Source organism: Haliotis cracherodii, unplaced genomic scaffold (assembly GCF_022045235.1).
Source record: "Haliotis cracherodii isolate W230 unplaced genomic scaffold, xgHalCrac1.p SCAF_10, whole genome shotgun sequence".
NCBI lineage: Eukaryota > Metazoa > Mollusca > Gastropoda > Lepetellida > Haliotidae > Haliotis > Haliotis cracherodii.
The window spans coordinates 33,188,503-33,207,427 of NW_027266265.1; the positions used below are offsets into that span (position 1 = coordinate 33,188,503).

The 18,925-nt window shown below is 41.9% G+C and overlaps 1 protein-coding gene across 1 annotated transcript in view; it reads right to left on the reverse strand.

The window, feature by feature from the left end:
• LOC139454320 (protein FAN-like) overlaps window positions 1-18,761 on the reverse strand; it is a 36,551-nt gene extending 17,790 nt beyond the window's left edge. The window contains exons 1-19 of the mRNA XM_071235949.1: window positions 18,690-18,761; window positions 17,002-17,100; window positions 15,306-15,384; window positions 14,101-14,156; window positions 12,559-12,652; window positions 12,007-12,120; window positions 11,351-11,403; window positions 9,978-10,110; window positions 9,454-9,525; window positions 8,734-8,842; window positions 7,206-7,299; window positions 6,546-6,628; window positions 6,358-6,437; window positions 5,178-5,268; window positions 3,765-3,828; window positions 3,267-3,369; window positions 2,584-2,653; window positions 1,065-1,196; window positions 872-914 (exon numbers count right to left, since the gene is read on the reverse strand). Coding sequence (XP_071092050.1) covers window positions 872-914; window positions 1,065-1,196; window positions 2,584-2,653; window positions 3,267-3,369; window positions 3,765-3,828; window positions 5,178-5,268; window positions 6,358-6,437; window positions 6,546-6,628; window positions 7,206-7,299; window positions 8,734-8,842; window positions 9,454-9,525; window positions 9,978-10,110; window positions 11,351-11,403; window positions 12,007-12,120; window positions 12,559-12,652; window positions 14,101-14,156; window positions 15,306-15,384; window positions 17,002-17,100; window positions 18,690-18,727 — 1,607 coding nt within the window. The 5' untranslated portion in view covers window positions 18,728-18,761. The remainder of the gene's footprint in view (window positions 1-871; window positions 915-1,064; window positions 1,197-2,583; window positions 2,654-3,266; window positions 3,370-3,764; window positions 3,829-5,177; window positions 5,269-6,357; window positions 6,438-6,545; window positions 6,629-7,205; window positions 7,300-8,733; window positions 8,843-9,453; window positions 9,526-9,977; window positions 10,111-11,350; window positions 11,404-12,006; window positions 12,121-12,558; window positions 12,653-14,100; window positions 14,157-15,305; window positions 15,385-17,001; window positions 17,101-18,689) is intronic.
• Between the last annotated feature and the right edge of the window lie 164 nt (window positions 18,762-18,925).

Sequence of the window (18,925 nt, forward strand, 5' to 3'; positions counted from 1 at the left end):
CTCTCTCCCTGCCATCCCCCACCTTCCCCAACTCTCTAACTGCCTTCCCCACCTTCCCCCAACTCTCTCCCCGCCATCACCCCACCTTCCCCAACTCTCTCCCCGCCTTCCCCCACGTTCCCCCAACTCTCTCCCCGCCATCCCCCACCTTCCCCAACTCTCTCCCCGCCTTTCCCCACTCCCACCCCCTTTTCCCCGACTCTCTCCCCACCTTCCCACACTCTCTCCCCCCTTTCCCCCACCTTCCCACACTCTCTACCCATCTTCCCCCACCTTCCCCAACTCTCTCCCCGCCTACCCCCACCTTCCCCCAACTCTCTCCCTGCCATCCCCCACCTTCCCCAACTCTCTCCCCGCCTACCCCCACCTTCCCCCAACTCTCTCCCCGCCTACCCCCACCTTCCCCAACTCTCTCCCCACCTTCCTGCACCTTCCCACACTCTCTCCCCCTTTCCCCCACCTTCTCACACTCTTTCCCCACCTTCCCACACTCTCTCCCCACCTTCCCACACTCTTTCCCCCGCCTTCCCCCACCTTCCCCCAACTCTCTCCCTGCCATCCACCACCTTCCCACACTCTCTCCCCTCTTTCCCCTCTTTCCCCCACCTTCCCCAACCTTCTCACACTCTTTCCCTGCCTTCCCCCACCTTCCCCAACTCTCTCCCTCTTTCCCCACCTTCCACAACTCTCCCCGCCTGCCCCAACTCTCTCCCTCTTTCCCCACCTTCCACAACTCTCCCCGCCTTCCTCAACCTTCTCACACTCTTTCCCTGCCTTCCCCCACCTTCCCCAACTCTCTCCGCCTACCCCCACCTTCCCCTACTCTCTCCCCACCTTCTTCCCTCTCCCCACTTTCACACACCCACCTTACCTGTCCAAGTCAATTGCTCCCTCATATGTCAGGTAGTAGAACACTGTAAAACAACAAACAATATGAGAAAACAAAACACAGGCACATATACAATAATTGTCTCAAAAGTAGCAATGAATGAATTCAAGAAGAATAACACATATCAGAGCGTCAACAACATGACTTATTTCTCCCCCCCTGAAAATAATCTTACAGTTATCTGCCTTCTCCGCCTCCTCGCCACGCTGCTGGAAGCCGAAGATGAGGTCGATCCAGTGATGGATGTTGGAGGACACGTACTCCGACTCAAGAGCATCCTGTAGCTTACGGACAAAATCTGCTGGACCTATGAAGACAGACCAGCTTGAGACATGTGCATAATACACAAACACATGATGAGTTCACAGGCTTCATTTATAATAGAGATAATTTGGGGTTCCATGACAAGAAAAGAAGCGGCCAAGGGTAATCTACAGGCTAGCCCCATGTGGCACACGAAGCTCCACTTCCAAGAGTGTGTTGTTTCAATGCCCACGTCAGCAATATTCTGGCAATATGATGCAGCCTGACCAGACAATCCAGTGGTTGATATTAAGAGCACCAACCCATGTCATTGAAGTACGATGACATACCACCAAGTCACCTTGTTTGACCACCTGATCAATTTATTTGCCTCTTACGAAAAGCACAGGTAACTGAGGACCTATTTTAACATGGAATCCCCACAAGAACTTCACATAGACATTGCATTGCACATGGACTGAAGCCTAATGCTAATTGGTGATATGCTTGTCAGTATGTTGAGTGAAGAAAGTTTCAAAGATAAACATTTTTGAAAAATTGAATGGTCAAGACACAGTTGAGTCATACAGTCATGGGGTTTCCATGGGACTTGCAGTGCACAATTTTGCATCCATTCTTAAGTTTTACATCTTGAAGCAGCTGTATTTTGTATCTACTAAAATCATGTAACTGATACATTTTATTCAACATGATCAATCCATTTGGATCATAAATGACAGAGCTATGCAACTCCTTGTATGATAAAGAGAGGACTACAGTCTCACACCTTCCTTCAGGTGAACATGTGCAAACATTAGCACTCATACAGGGTTAGAAAAGGCCAATAATGTGCTACTCCAATGAAAAGTGAAAATTCTGGAAGGATTACTGATTTCTCCCTAAATCTAGTTCTGTTGGATTTCAGACAAAGAACGTCTCCTGCAAAGACACCCATATCATTTTTTGGTGTAAAATAAATTGTGACTTAGGATTTTCATAATTTTTTCTAAAAGCTTTAATCTGAGGATGCCCGAGAAACTAAATACATTTGGGATATCAAGTCTCTTAATGTCAGGCTGAAAAGGGTAGAATGGAAAAGAGTCGATTGTTTCATAAAATATATGCTCTCAGGTATTGTCTATCTGTTTGTTTGTTTGTTTGTTTAATGCCACACTCAGCAATATTCAAGTAATATAATGGCAGCCTGTATATAATCACTTCAGAACCAGACAAACCAGTTATAGATGCTGTCAACAACAATCCACTATGGTGAGGTACAATGACATGCACTGATCCAAATCACCAAGTTGACTACCTGTTCCATGTGGTCACCTCTTACAACAAGCCTAGGTTCCAACAGGGTGGGTCTGGTCAGATCTCAGACAAAGAAAGTGTTTGGTTTTTTTCTAAAAGCAGAATTATCTTTTATAAACATCATGGATGCTACTCACATGATGCCCAGGGAGGCAGCTCTACATCGGCGACAGGGCGACCGTCTTGTTTGATGCCAAAGTTAATGATCTGAAAAAAGAATATTTCCTTTGAACAATGAATCTTGTTTCCAATTGCTGTCATACAAAATTCCAGTATGAACACCGGACAAAGCAGCTCATCCCCAGGGGAGTCAAAATCAGGAAAGATTACACTTGACTGCAAGTCTAGTTGTGATCAATAAACCACTTTTATTTGTGTTGTTTTGTTTGTTTGCTGTTAATAAGCCCTTACTGGAGACAACCCCTTTGTGAACAATAAGTCAGTGGAGCCGTTGAAGAACTTGGGTATCAGCTCCTTGAAGCCAAGTGGAGACAACTCACCCCTTTGTGAACAAAGAAGTCTGTGGAGCCGTTATAGAACTCGGGTATCAGCTCCTTGAAGCCAAGTGGAGACAACTCACCCCTTTGTGAACAAAGAAGTCTGTGGAGCCGTTATAGAACTCGGGTATCAGCCCCTTGAAGCCAAGTGGAGACAACTCACCCCTTTGTGAACAAAGAAGTCTGTGGAGCCGTTATAGAACTCGGATATCAGCTCCTTGAAGCCAAGTGGAGACAACTCACCCCTTTGTGAACTAAGAAGTCTGTGGAGCTGTTATAGAACTCGGGTATCAGCTCCTTGAAGCCAAGTGGAGACAACTCACCCCTTTGTGAACAAAGAAGTCTGTGGAACCGTTATAGAACTCGGGTATCAGCTCCTTGAAGTCAGCCGCTCCCTGAAGGCAGTTGTTCCAGGTGTCTTGGAGGCTAGGGAATACATATGCACAGAGACAACAACATATAAGAACTGAGGAGGTACAGACTACAAGTCTTAAGTGTAAAAGTGTTGTAAGACAGGGCTCCAGGTCATACTTTTTAGCCGATGAGTACTTACGCACATGTTGTCTTCCACTTTGGGTTTTGATAGTTTTCCATGGGTATTCAGTATATTTTTACACATTTTTCCATTGAGTATTTTTAAACCAATTGTGTAGTGTACACTGATATTCTGCTATTTTACACGAACATCTCCTTCCAACAGCACAAGTTTTGTATGGAGACGGGTGGGCATTCCAGCAAGACAATGATCCAAAACAGAGAGCGAAGTATTCTCAGGAATGGTTTAACAAGCAACATTTTACACTACATTGCAAGATACTTACAGGTTGAACATTCTGTCCGCATGGTCAAACTTCCCATTCTGTAGACAGAGCACATACTCCGGACCTGACAAGGGCAGAACCATTGTAGTAACCATGGTAACTATACTGAAGATCTTATGACACGTATGGACATGTATGGTGAGGTGAGGTGAAATGGAGTTTAACGTCGCGTCCAAGATTATTGCACTTATATAGCGACGTGCATGTACGTGTGTGTGTTTGTGTGGCTGCTTGTACTAGTCCGGACTAATGCCGATTTATAGTGCTAGCTCACTGAGATATTATGCCCCAGTTTAACATGAATACCCCACTCAGACACAGTATACTGACTCCGAGCCGACCAGTCCTTGTTTTAGCCCCTTAATACCGAGCGCCAGACAGGGTAACAACAAGAACCATCTTTAAACGTCTTTTGGTATGACGAGGCCGGGGATCGAACCCCGGACCTTCCGCTCTCCGGGCGGACCTTCTACCACTAAACCACAGAGGCGGTCCCGACAATCTTATGACATGTATGGACATGTATGGACATTACCAGGCCCATTAATTCATCCTTACTGATACAGATTGACTTCCAGATTACTTATGATGTCCATGCCCTTGTTTGTTTGTTTGTTTGTTTGTTTGTTTGTTTAACGCCGCACACAGCAATATTTCAGCTGTATGACAGTGATCTATTCTACCCTGGATCTTCATGGGTCCATCACAGCAAGTGTAGTCAATGAATAACAATAATACCAGGGCATTTATAATCTGCCAAATTCCATTCACTTAGTGGATGCACATGACGCCACAATATTATTACCCATCAGTGGATCAGTGTGCCCTCGCTTTTCATTCTCAGCTCCCTGGGGAGTATATAACCAACTGTCTCACTGTGAGGCCCTAGAAGGCTAACAGTCACATCACCATCTCATTGTAATATATCTGGAATTTCTTTTTCACATTTTGATTGTGTAGTAGGTCACCAGGTGTTTGTGCGTTTGTTGTTTAATGTCCCACGCAGCGATATCCCAGCTTCCTGATGGCAGACTGTAAATAATCGAGTCTGGACCACTCGATTCATGAAGTCACCTAGGTGATAAGTCAGCTATCAGACCCAAATGATTTAATCAAGGCATAGACAATCATACCATATGTACCCCAAAGAAATGCTCTGCAACACATCTGTAAGATTCACTGCTGGTGAATGTCCTGAATGAAAACAACACTTTCTTTCCCTCCCCCCCCCCCCCCCCCCCCCCCCGACAGGCTTTGGTTTATCAACTTAATGTCGAGCCCCAGGAAGGGTAACAACAAGTACCATCTCTTAACATATTGGAATGGCGTGGCCCGGGACTGGACCATCAACCTTCCTCTATCCAGGCAGACGCTGTATCCACAAAAACCTGGATGACAAGATGAAGGACTTACATATTCTGGCAAGGAAGAACAGCACATATCCTGGAGTGGAGTAGTGGGAGCCGTACATGAACCGCGGCTCCGGCATGTCATTGAACCGTTCCTGGAACACATCATCATCATCATCATCATCATCCGCTCTCTGACACAGCGGCATCACAGAATGGCACGTTGAAAGCATGTGAATACATTACCCATAGAGACACCGATTTTCCAAAAAGACACTTTCATTAAGACTCTCTACCCCTTTTCTAATCACTCACACTAATACTATCTACCAACTCACCCTCATCCTAATTGCTTCAAACCAAATGATGGCAACAAGTCAAGACTATCTGATCGATAGTAAAGATCTATATTGTAATAAAACAGCCTAACATTGCGAAGTGCATCAAACCACTTGAGCACCTTGATGAAAAGGATGAAAAGATTTGCAAAATATCTGTTGACGCCCAGTTGGCGGTACACATGCTTTGTAAATCCTTCAGTCGACCAAAATCTGCACATTGAAATCAATGTTGTTTACGAAGCGGATGTTTAGTTCATTAGGCGATTTTGGTTGGACTATGCATAGATTCATTAGTCTAACTCCAGAATTCCAGCCTAGTTCTGCAAGAGTGGAAGCTGGTCAATTAACACCCTTTCCTCAGGAAAATGCCCCCAGCCCACCCTCATACATCTTCCCGAGGCAAGCGTGTCCACTAGCCTATATCAAAGCCTAGTTTCTGCCAAGGCCACATGTCTTGGCTCGACCATGGTGCCATCTCACGTAGATCACGAGTTGTGCCCCTTGTAATGAAAACGCGATATCCAATCAGATAGCTGTTAATTCTTATCTCTCATTGCTCCACAAAGATGGCAACTACCATAGGCGTTGACAATATCGATCAGACAACGAAAACATTCGCAATGTTATCCCTGACACAAAAACATAGGCAAACGATGGGGGATTTAGAAGATGTAAAAGACATATTCCAGGGATAAATCACTTTCATACGAGGGGTGAACCAGTTGTTGAGGTTGATTTTCTGAAACCTTCTCTGATTTGACTATCGATATGTGCAATAGTCCAATCATATTTACCACAGGAAAGTGGGCTTGATGTGGCAAGGGTGGAAACAAGACTTCGATGAAAAGGCTAGTGGACGTGCTTGCCTCGGGAAGATGACCATCATCCTATCCACCAACTCACCTTGATCCTATCCAGCCTCTCCTGGTTCAAGGCTCCGATCGGCTTCTTCAGATCGCGGTACACTTTCTCATCTTGCAAGTCTGTGGAGGAGATGTGGACTGTCAGATCCAAAACAGCAAGAAACTACAGGCAAATACAAATCAATGCCAAGACTCAGATACGACACCAAGCAGTAACTCATGACTGACCTAAATGATCGCTGGTGTAGTCGGATATGACCCATGGCATTACTGGATATTGCGTCAAGTCATTGAAACTGCGGTCCGCCAAACTGAAACATATCAACATGGCACCATTAGCATTTCAAAGCCATCTCATCTTAGCAACTGATCATTGTATTCTTGGGGGCCTGGTTGTTTGTTTATTCATAAAATAAATGTCCAGGCGACACGTCGTCTTGTGTTTCTGTTCGTTCCCTTGATGTCCTAGTCTAGTCTTTCATCCAGTATCGCGTCCTGTCCAGACAATGAATATATATAACCCATCCACAACATTACCGGTCCTATTATCATTTTCATATTTTCTATACCAAAGTGCCATGATCAGATTATCTTGAAAACAGGTAATCATTCTGATGTTACTTAATCATTAATAGGTCAATGTTTGCGCTTTACACCACACTCAGCAATATTCCAGCTATGTGATGGGAGGTTGAAAATAGTCAAGTCTGGACCAGACAATCAAGTGATTAACATTATGCGCAATGATCCAAGTCATTGGGGTACAATGACATGCAATCAGCCAAGTCAGCCTGCCTGACCACCTGATCCATTAAGTTGCCTCCAGTCTTACGACCAGCATAGGTTGCTGGGGACCAATTCAAACCTAGAATCCCCATGGGGGCCCACCTGTTGAGATAGAGGAGGTACTCGTAGTTGGAGATGTAGCCACTCTGCCACCGGAGCGTCATGTCCTCTTGTCCCACCTCGTCAAGATGCAGGTCTGCAACACAGAGTTGAACTGTACTTCACGTACATCACAGCATGTCAGCTTAATGGGGGAGGAAAGCCCAAAGTGATGCAGATCAAAGACGTTGTTGACTCATCTTAACTTGCTGTTGTAGGATGTGATCACACAGTTGGTTACTCTAACCTTGCTGTTGTAGGATGTGATCATACAGTTGGTTACTCTAACCTTGCTGTTGTAGGATGTGATCACACAGTTGGTTACTCTAACCCCGCTGTTGTAGGATGTGATCATACATTGGTACCTTGTCTTACCTTGCTGTTGTAGGATGTGATCATACAGTTGGTAACTCTTACCTTGCTGTTGTAGGATGTGATCATACAGTTGGTACCTTGTATTACCTTGCTGTTGTAGGATGTGATCATACAGTTGGTGACTCTTACCTTGCTGTTGTAGGATGTGATCATACAGTTGGTGACTTTCCTACCTTGCTGTTGTAGGATGTGATCATACAGTTGGTGACTTGTATTAACTTGCTGTTGTAGGATGTGATCATACAGTTGGTGACTTGTCTTGCCTTGCTGTTGTAGGATGTGATCATACAGTTGGTGACTTGTATTAACTTGCTGTTGTAGGATGTGATCATACAGTTGGTGACTTGTCTTGCCTTGCTGTTGTAAGATGTGATCATACAGTTGGTGACTTGTCTTGCCTTGCTGTTGTAGGATGTGATCATACAGTTGGTGACTTGTCTTGCCTTGCTGTTGTAGGATGTGATCATACAGTTATGACCTTGTATTACCTTGCTGTTGTAGGATGTGATCATACAGTTGGTGACTTGTCTTACCTTGCTGTTGTAGGATGTGATCATACAGTTGGTGACTTTCCTACGTTGCTGTTGTAGGATGTGATCATACAGTTGGTTTCTTGTCTTACCTTGATGTTGTAGGATGTGATCATAGAGTGGTACCTCGTCTTACCCTGCTGTTGTAGGATGTTATCATACAGCTGGTTTCTTGACTTACCCTGCTGTTGTAGGATGTGATCATACATTGGTACCTTGTTTTACCCTGCTGTTGTAGGATGTGATCATACAGTTGGTTTCTTTTCTTACCTTGCTGTTGTAGGATGTGATCATACATTGGTACCTTATCTTACCCTGCTGTTGTAGGATGTGATCATACAGCTGGTTTCTTGACTTACCCTGCTGTTGTAGGATGTGATCATACAGCTGGTTTCTTGACTTACCCTGCTGTTGTAGGATGTGATCATACAGCTGGTTTCTTGACTTACCCTGCTGTTGTAGGATGTGATCATACAGCTGGTTTCTTGACTTACCCTGCTGTTGTAGGATGTGATCATACAGCTGGTTTCTTGACTTACCTTGCTGTTGTAGGATGTGATCATACAGCTGGTTTCTTGACTTACCTTGCTGTTGTAGGATGTGATTATACAGTTGGTGACTCTTACCCTGCTGTTGTAGGATGTGATCATACAGCTGGTTGCGTATCTCCTCTGTCTTGAAGGACAGATACAGATGTGTGACTTGTGCATTGTCACTACAGTAGATCTCCAAACCCTGGCACAGAAAAGACAAAACTCAATATCTCCCACCTGAATGATCCTGCTTCAGTTCTAAATGTGTGTGGAATGAACATCAGCATCAGATTATCTGACATCCTGACATCATTCTGCTGGTATTAAGTACACTTGCAGTAAGGAGAGTTAAGGTGATGAGTTGAAATGAGGTTTAACATCACGTTCAGGTTTATTGCACTTACATAGCTTGTGTATGTGGCTGCTTGTACTAGTCCGCACTGATGCCGATTTTATAGTGCTAGCTCACTGAGATACCATGCTGCAATTCAACATGAATAACCCACTCAGACACAATAAACAGACTCCGAGCTGACCAGTCCTTGCTCTATTCCCTTTAATGCTGAGCGCTAGGCAGGATATCAAAAGTACCATCTTTTAACTTCTTTTGGTATGACACAGGCATTGATCGAACCCCCAACCTTCCACTCTAAAGGCAGACTCTCTTTCCACAACATGACGGAGGCAGTCAAGAGTTAAGGTAACAAGGATTCTGTAAACACCGTTTCAAGTCAAAGCAAGCAGCCAGCTATCACAACAAATTATTTGTCTATTCCTGCAACAAAATGTGACTTTGTTTTTTAATCAGCTTACCAGCTGCCGGAGCAGGTATCTACGTCTTATAAGCCTCTTGATTTCTTTGAGTCTGATTTTCAAAACTGGCCACTGAAAAAAACAACATTCATTGGCATTCAAGTATTGTTTTATTATATATTGTATGATGAGAGACCCCAACTCCAAGATAACACAAATAATCTTTGCATAATTCTCATCATTACTCATCTCCCAACACACACCCCTGTTAAATCAAGTTTCTTCTCAGGCCACAGTAGTAAATCATTGCCTCACAGCAGCATCTTATTTAGTCCTATAACGGTAAACTGAATTTAGCACCTTTTTGACAAACAACATTTAAAAACACGCTACCCAAAACTTTTACAACTTACTAAAACAGAAACACCTGGTTTTATTTTTCACCAGAAATAATTATTGCTTTTAGGAGCATATCCTGCCTAAAGACACAATGACTTGCAATCTAATTGCAGATAGAGTACATCATTCTTGCGAGGAGTTTGGATAATTGTCATTTCACAATGTTGAGTGTTTGGACCACCAACCCTGTCAATGTTGTTGAATGGCTGGAAGTAGAGTCTGGAGGAGGTCAGCATGATCCTGCCGGGGTTCTTGGCCAGGGGAGTGTTCCTGTCTCCCTGCGTCTCCAGCACGATCTTCTCATACAGGTCCTCCAACCTAGAGTCAAAACAACACACCACATCATACAGGTCCTCCAGCCTAGAATCAAAACAACACAGCACGCCATACAGGTCCACCAGCCTAGAGTCAAAACAACATACCACATCATACAGGTCCTCCAACCTAGAGTCAAAACCACACACCACATCATACAGGTCCTCCAACCTAGAGTCAAAACAACATACCACATCATACAGGTCCTCCAGCCTAGAATCAAAACAACACAGCACGCCATACAGGTCCTCCAGCCTAGAGTCAAAACAACACAGCACGCCATACAGGTCCTCCAGCGTGTAGTCAACACAAAACAACACACCACATCATACAGGTCCTCCAACCTAGAGTCAAAACAACACACTACATCATACAGGTCCTCCAGCCTAGAGTCAACACCACATCACATCATACAGGTCCTCCAGCCTAGAATCAACACAACACAGCACGCCATACAGGTCCTCCAGCATCTGGTCAACACAAAACAACACACCACATCATACAGGTCCTCCAGCCTAGAGTCAACACAACACAGCACGCCATACAGGTCCTCCAGCATCTGGTCAACACAAAACAACACACCACATCATACAGGTTCTCAAGCGTGTAGTCAACACGAAACAACACACCACATCATACAGGTCCTCCAGCCTAGAGTCAACACAAAACAACACATCACATCATACAGGTCCTCAAGCGTGTAGTCAACACAAAACAACACACCACATCATACAGGTCCTCCAGCCTAGAGTCAACACAAAACAACACACCACATCATACAGATCCTCCAGCGTGTAGTCAACACAAAACAACACACCACATCATACAGGTCCTCCAGCCTAGAGTCAACACAAAACAACACACATCATCATACAGATCCTCCAGCCTAGAGTCAACACAAAACACCACATCATACAGGTCCCCCAGCCTAGAGTCAACACAACACATACCACATCATACAGGTCCCCCAGCCTAGAGTCAACACAACACACACCACATCATACAGATCCTCCAGCCTAGAGTCAACACAAAACACCACATCATACAGGTCCCCCAGCCTAGAGTCAACACAACACACCACATCATACAGGTCCTCCAGCCTAGAGCCAACACAAATATACTTTATACTTGCACATGATTTTCACACCAACCACTTCATTCACCATTATCAGTTCGACACAATGATGTTACATTTTCAGATACCATTAGATCATGTAGTGGAAGAAATGGGTCAATGACTCACCAGCTGGTGTTGAACTTCACTCTTGACTGCCTCGACAAAACAATGGCATTTATCTGCAAGTGTAAGCATGATTGCCATCACACATGACCAATACAAACCAAGACATCACACAAGCTGAGCCTTTAAACAAGTAAAATGGTGCCATGATTGTAGCTAACCTGGATATGTAGCCAATAGTATAAAAAAATGTCAACTAAGATAGCCACTTAACATTGCTGTCAGCATTGATATTCAAATATTTTCTGAATAAATACTCGGGACTAAAAACTGAAACTAAATTTTAATGATCAAAACTAATCTAACATCAAAACATGATGTCATCATTAGGAGGAACATGAGAAAAATACCAAAGTTCAGTTCCTTAAGTCAGGGGAGAAAACTTGCCAAATATGCATTTTGAGAAAATGCAAGATCATGGTCATATAAAGGTCAAACATTAAACTTCAGTAAAATATGGTTATAATGAACACGCTTATAATGAACTGACGGATGTAACAAACTTACTTTTTTGGTCCCAGCTATTTGCTGTAGTTATGTTGTATATATGATTATAACGAACTACGGTCATAACGAACTAAAATTAGTAGTCCCTTTGAGTTCGTTATGACCGTAGTTTACTGGAAGGGGACCCGGGGGGGGGGGGGTGGTTGACGTACCATGTGAGACTGGTCGGCTGGCGGGAGGGTGGAAGCTCTCTGGAGCTGACAGAACAGCGGCAGGCAGTCATCCAGGGTGGCGTAGTTCAGGGAGAATCGGTGTTCCGCTGAATCCTAACAAACAGAGCACTCTTCATAACTATCAACACAGTCCATGTTTTCATAATAATCTGCTTTGTGCCATATGAGTTGAAACTGCACATAATGCATTTTTATTGATACACATTTCAAGGCCGTAGTTAACTTCTTTTGACAGGGGGGGCAAATATGTGTACAAGTATAACTTGTCCCCAACTTGATTCAAATAAAACTGTTTTCTATAAAAAAAATCCAGGGGGGGCAACTGCCAACCCTGCTCCCCCAGCTGGCTACGGCACTGCATTTATTGAATCCCTTTTTAATAAGCATACAGTGTCAATCTTTTTGTAAGATGTTTATTGTATGTCATGCCCTAACTTCCATGCAAGTTTCAATTCTCTTCCGTCCTGATCCTGATCCATTGCTTAAAGATATAAATGAAAGGTGGTGTGAGAAGACCTGGCATGAGCCTACCTTCCTGAAGACAAAGGGTGCTATGATATTCTTCTCCTTCATCTCCACAGCCTGATCAGACACCACCTTCAGCACCCGGTCCTTGATGTCCAGCCTGTAATCATGATGATGACAACAATGATGATGATGATGATGATGATGATGATGATGATGATGATGATGATGACAATGATGATGATGATGATGATGATGACAACAACGATGATGATAGTAGTAATAGTAATACAGTAAATACATTTATAATGAACTCAAAGGGAACACTAATTTCAGCTTGTTATAACCGTAGTTTGTTATAATCATATATACAGCAAATGGACAGGACCAAGAGAACAATTCGTTATATCTGTCAGTTCGTTGTAAGCGTGTTCGTCATAAACATATTTTACCGCAGTCATAATATTAATAAAGTGAGTGAGTGAGTTGAGTTTAACGCTGCTTTTAACAGTATTCCAGTTATATCGCGGCGTGTCAGCTAATGTGGGAGGAAAGCACAAAGTGATGAAGGTCTCAGACGTTTACCACTTCGGTGAAACCCACGAACATGGGTATGATGCTGAAAAACCTAGAAACATAATCGGGGCAAACCGGAATTCAAACCCACAATCATAGGCTTCTGGCGCAACTCTGCACTGCGAATCGCGGTGCCTTAGCCGACTGGGCCACCCGTGCCCCCATATTAATAAAGAAGGAGAAAACTAAGAAATATTATTATTATTATCATCATCATCATCATCATCATCATTATTATTGCATGACCGCATGACATCATAACCAATGGTCACAGATCAGTAAGCATTCAAATTAGATTCTCATCTCAATGGGAAGTGTACAGCCCAAGATGAAATCATAACCAATATTCAAGATATGTGGACACAATCAGCCAGTTCACACATTGTAGCCACCCAATCACCATCTGATTGGCTCTTAAGGCAAGCAGGGGGCCCTAGGGCCCATACTGCCACAGAATCTGTGGGGTTGTAACATGTTGAAAGAGAAATACTTATGATGGACAAGCTATTGAAGTATTCAGAGAAGCAAATCTTATTTCTGTGTCTCAAAAATGAACATAAACATGCAGTTCCAAATGTAAAATAAAAAAGGCTCCTTTATTATATTGTCGTGAATATTTTTATACACCCTATCATTTACAGCTGAGAGAATTTTCTTTTTTAAAAGTCTCAATTGAGGGGATAAATAAACTAAGCTGAATCATTTCAGAAACCTGACATCTGACTGGCTCAAGAATTCATGCACCTTCATTTAGATTGGGGATCAATGTTTGCTCAATGTTCATGTGACACGATCTCCTGTGGAGGGAATGTTAGATATTCACACAAAGAGGCATCATATCAGAGATCTGATTTTAATGAGGTTGAATGTTATTTTTAATATGTTAAACATAATAACAACAGTCTGTTTGTAAAGCACAAAACTCAATACACAACGTACGCGTGAAGTGCTGCATTAATATTTCCCTGGTGAAAGAATTGGTATGCACTCATTTTTTCATTCTCTGCTCCAATTTATATAAACTGTTCTTACTTTGAAAATAGTCCTCCGGACCACTCATCAATCGTTGTGATGCACCGCATCGGGAACTGAAAACATAACTAGGGTTAGTGTGATCTGACTCAAGGTCTTCCATATGATCCATGTCTGGTCAGCAGATCAATAAGACAAATAAGAAACCTAAAGATGGATCTTGTTCTGACAATACTGCTTACAGTGAAATCTTGTCCATTTGTGTTTAACAGGTTTAACATGCATGACCAGGTAGTTATCAGGATGGGTTAGACATAGTAAATTTTGCTTATTGAAAACTGATATAGAACTAAAACATGAATTGAAACATTGGCAGGTGTATCATATATCACATAGTCGGGGCTATACAAAACTTGCACACGTGCAACCTATTATTGAAAAAAGCAACCTTCGGTAATATTTATCTCTGCATACAGCAAGAGCATGTAAAACATTTTCAAATATGTATCTGACTAACCCTTACTTTTAGTCCCAACAACGATCTTTAAACACACTCAATACCTCTAGTGAGTGAGTGAGTGAGTATGGTTTTACGCCACTTTTAGCAATATTCCAGCAATATCACGGCGGGGGACACCAGAAATGGGCTTCACACATTGTACCCATGTCGGGAATTGAACCCAGGTCTTCGCCGTGACGAGCGAATGCTTTAACCACTAGGCTACCCGACCGCCCCCTCAATACCTCTAAGCTTTATGTACCATACTACATTACTAATCCCTGTGTAGTGTGTAATTTGTCATGCTTTCTTGATCCTGTGCTTGCATCTTAGTGATTATGAAGCATGATATTTTAAGAGACTGCACAGGCCACTTGTAAGGGTGTCATTGATTCAAAATGTTATATTGAAATACTGATTCATATGTTTGTTTGTTTGTTTGTTTGTTTGTTTAATATTCCAGCTTTATGGTTGCGGTGCTCACATGATTTGATGCATTTCGCAATGTAAGACCCGTTTTATCAAAAAAGAGATCTTGATTATCCATCAGACCGTCCTGACTTGGCTACCGCTATGTTGTTCGAAGCAAATGCTTCACGAGAGGTGGAATCTGATTGATCCATAGGAGAGGCTCAGAAGGGACATAACTCATAATAGCCACCAGTGGCGCTACGATCGAGCCCAGGAATTCCAGCCTGGTTCGGCAAGGGCGGACACTGGACTTTTACAGTCGGTTAACTCTCTTGCCTCAGAAGGATGCACGTACCTTAATAATAGGGAACTGTATGTCCTTCGGGACGAAAACAATGGACTTGGAGCACATCTTGAGATGTCCCCTTTGTTTCCTACAAGAGAATGAACATTATCCTTTAACACTGCTTAAATCACATCAAGTAGGTTTCTCCATAAGCTTAAAATAATTGTGTGTAGTAAGAGAGGAATATGAGTTGTACAGGGAGTGAATGAGCTCTGCCTATTCTATACTGTACACCTTGTAACTTCTCTCTCCGAGGGGAGGAAGGTTTTACTGGATGTAAATGTTGCGTCGTATACATACAAAAATTAAGAACGGATGCAAATAATATCCACTGCGAGTCCCAAGAGATACATATTGGAATGATTGAGTGAGTGAGTATGGTTTTATGCGCTTTTAGTAATATTCCAGCAATATCACGGCAGGGTACACCAGAAATGGGCTTCACACATTGTACCCAGGGAATTGAACCCAGGTCTTCGACATGACGAGCGAATGCTTTAACCACTAGGCTACCCCACCACCCCTGGAATGTTTGAAACTAAGGAAATTGAAGCATGTACGTAAGATTTATCAGACGTTTCTGTTCTAATAAGCAATACAAACATTGTTCGGACAGACCATGTCCATTTTAGTTACTCAATCATTGGACATACGGCTTCACACATACCATGCACACTGTGTATTTTATTAACACTTGGTACAGTGGTCGCCCTTGGACCCCATTTTTATGCCTGGGACCCCAAAAGTTCATTACCAAGAGTTCCTGGGACTTGTAACTATACAGACCAAGGTAAATCCCTGGATCAGGTTGGCAGTGTCAGAACTGCAAATTTCACAATAGCACTGAAATAGTCAAAACACTATTGTGACACTATTTGACAGTATTGTACTATCTTGATAGATACCCGTACCTACCCACAGTGTGAAAGTCCTTGCATCATTCAACATGATGGCAAAGCCCAGTATGTGAGTAAAGTCAAACACAGCAGATTGGTACCTCTGATTATTGTCTGTCATATGATCAGGAAAGTGTAACCTTGTCTAAAGGACATCTATGTTCCTACATGCATCTTATCATGTTTATTAAAGGAAACACTTGTTTCTTCAAAAAAGCTGTATTTCAGACTAATACAAATGGATGAGTATACAACGTTTAACCTTGACTTACAAAAGTGGGGGTCCAGGGACCCCCAATAACAAATTTTAAGGGTCCTTGCAGGCAATATGAGGGTCCTGTAAAGTAATGAAATGGTGTAGTATACTGTACGTTTAGATAATTGCTTCAGAGCCTGGAATGAATCAATGATCACGTAGACAGTGGTCTTGATTGATATATGAAATGACACCCTAACTGCTCTTGATGAGCTGTAGGTACAATGTATATTATTGTGCATCCCTCAAGATGAAGTGTTTTCTTTTTCTGCATCCATTATCTACAAATATTTGTACATAGGAGTAAAGCCCTGAGGAAATATGGAAAATAATTAACATTATTATTATGTCTATCAATATTGTGGCCCAGCATGCTTGTCAATTATTGATATCATAATGGACTCACAGAAAACAGATAACTGATCAATCTTACCATCCTATCACGCTTTTTTAACAATGTATTCGAGTCTTTCTTCCTTCCATTATATATGACAGGGTAAATGGTGTAAGATTAGATAACTACACTGAAACGTTATGTCTAATGTGACCTCACCTTCTGATAGCATCTTGTTCTGATAATCCTGCTGGGTAATAAAACACACTGAAGTCCTCAAAGTAGATCTCTCCAGGTTCCAGGAGGAGGAGGGAGAATCTAAAATTGTATACAGAAAAACTACCGTTTGCAATACTAAAGCAAACTACCCCTGTCTACTGCGACTTCAGCCACAAGTCAAATACAAACTACATGTATATATTAAAGGTTTAATGATATTCCTATCAACACAAGTCACAAAACCTGAATTACTTAATCAATGCTGTTATTGTACTTCTCTGTTTCATGTGGCATGCTAAACAAGGAGTGAGTAAGTATTGTCAGCTGAGAGAGCACCAAAAAAAACTATGTTCATGGTGCACTTGGTTCCATTGAGTTATATAACAATGTGCAATCAATCAACTTATTATTGGTTAATCCTTTGAACGACGTACATGAATGTTTTTTTTAAATAGGCACTTCACGCCCAGGTATGGGTGTATTCCGTCTGCTTGAGTAAACCTACATATATAAACACTTACTTTTGACAAATCCATTCCGCAAGATAACACTGATTAATCAATGTATTATCCATTAATCCTTTGATCGATGATATTTTGCTACACAACTGATCATTCCTCTCTTGCTGGGCTGACACAGGCATGCTACATAACATGTAATACATTCACCACATCAGACCTCGCTTAATAACCCAATCTTAGATTGAAAAATTACCCCAGACACAAGACATGCTAAGTGGGAACCACTGATTGCTATCCTTGATTCCCTCAGAGGCAGAGATGAACGTTATTGTGTGATTTCGCAGTCTTTGTGAGGTAATCTGAGTGGTTCTACCACTAATAATATTGATGACTTTATCTTCGTGTTTATTCTACATCCGATAGTAAATAGTATACAAAAACCATGCAATGGGAAAACAGGGTTTTATTTACAGCCTCAAATAAATCAAATGGTTATTTTTAATATTGTGTCTATGCACAAGCGATATTACATGATATGTTTGAGTATCAGCCTATGAAACACGAAAATGGTTAGATGTAAACACTCTTTATGTAGTCATTCAGTTTTATTGTACGATTCATACCTTTTAAGTTTGAATCACTTGTTAATTGTTTTAGCATCTTTTAAGAGCAAAATGTGAAATAAAAGTTTGAAAATAAAACAAAATTAGTGTAATGATTGGTGAGAAAGGAGACATTTAGAATTTTTTCTGCAGTTCCTTTGTAATTTTTGCGATCATGGAATTGCAGAATTTGTTTAAGAATGATCATGGGTATTTCCATTTAATGGCATCCAATGAGCTTTTCAAACCCAGAATTTGCACAGGGTGTTATGGAGATTTTAATTTTGTAAAATAATAACCGGACTTAAATTTAACTGATATTAGGCGTCTAATAATTTGTTTATACCATTGTATGCTACCTTATCTGATCAATTTCACAATATGTCCTACTTTTCATACCGATAAAGAGACAAGTGATACGTTACTGTTACGATGAAACAGAAACAAAATAAAGATAAAACTGATATAGCGTGTATAGCCTCGGGCCTAAAGTTACGAGTGCAACTGCCACTCTCAAACGGATGTGATTGACTTTCAAAAGTAATGACATGTGCTTCTTATGACAGGTTCCGATCTTGACAAACAGACATGAATAGATAAAACCATAGTGCACACAAAAATATACCTTTCCTGTCCAAGTGTATCAGTTTCCAAAAATGCCATCACCGTCAAAAACGCCCTTTTCTTTCTACGGAAGACAGAATTATCTGCCCTTCAAAACAGGAAATCACGTGATTGTATATGGGGGATTATTCATTATGGGGGTATATACGAATTAAAGACAAACGTAATGCTTATGACATGTCTGTCAACAACTGAGTTTACATGACATATATAAGTATTTAATAGTTCTTTGAAATA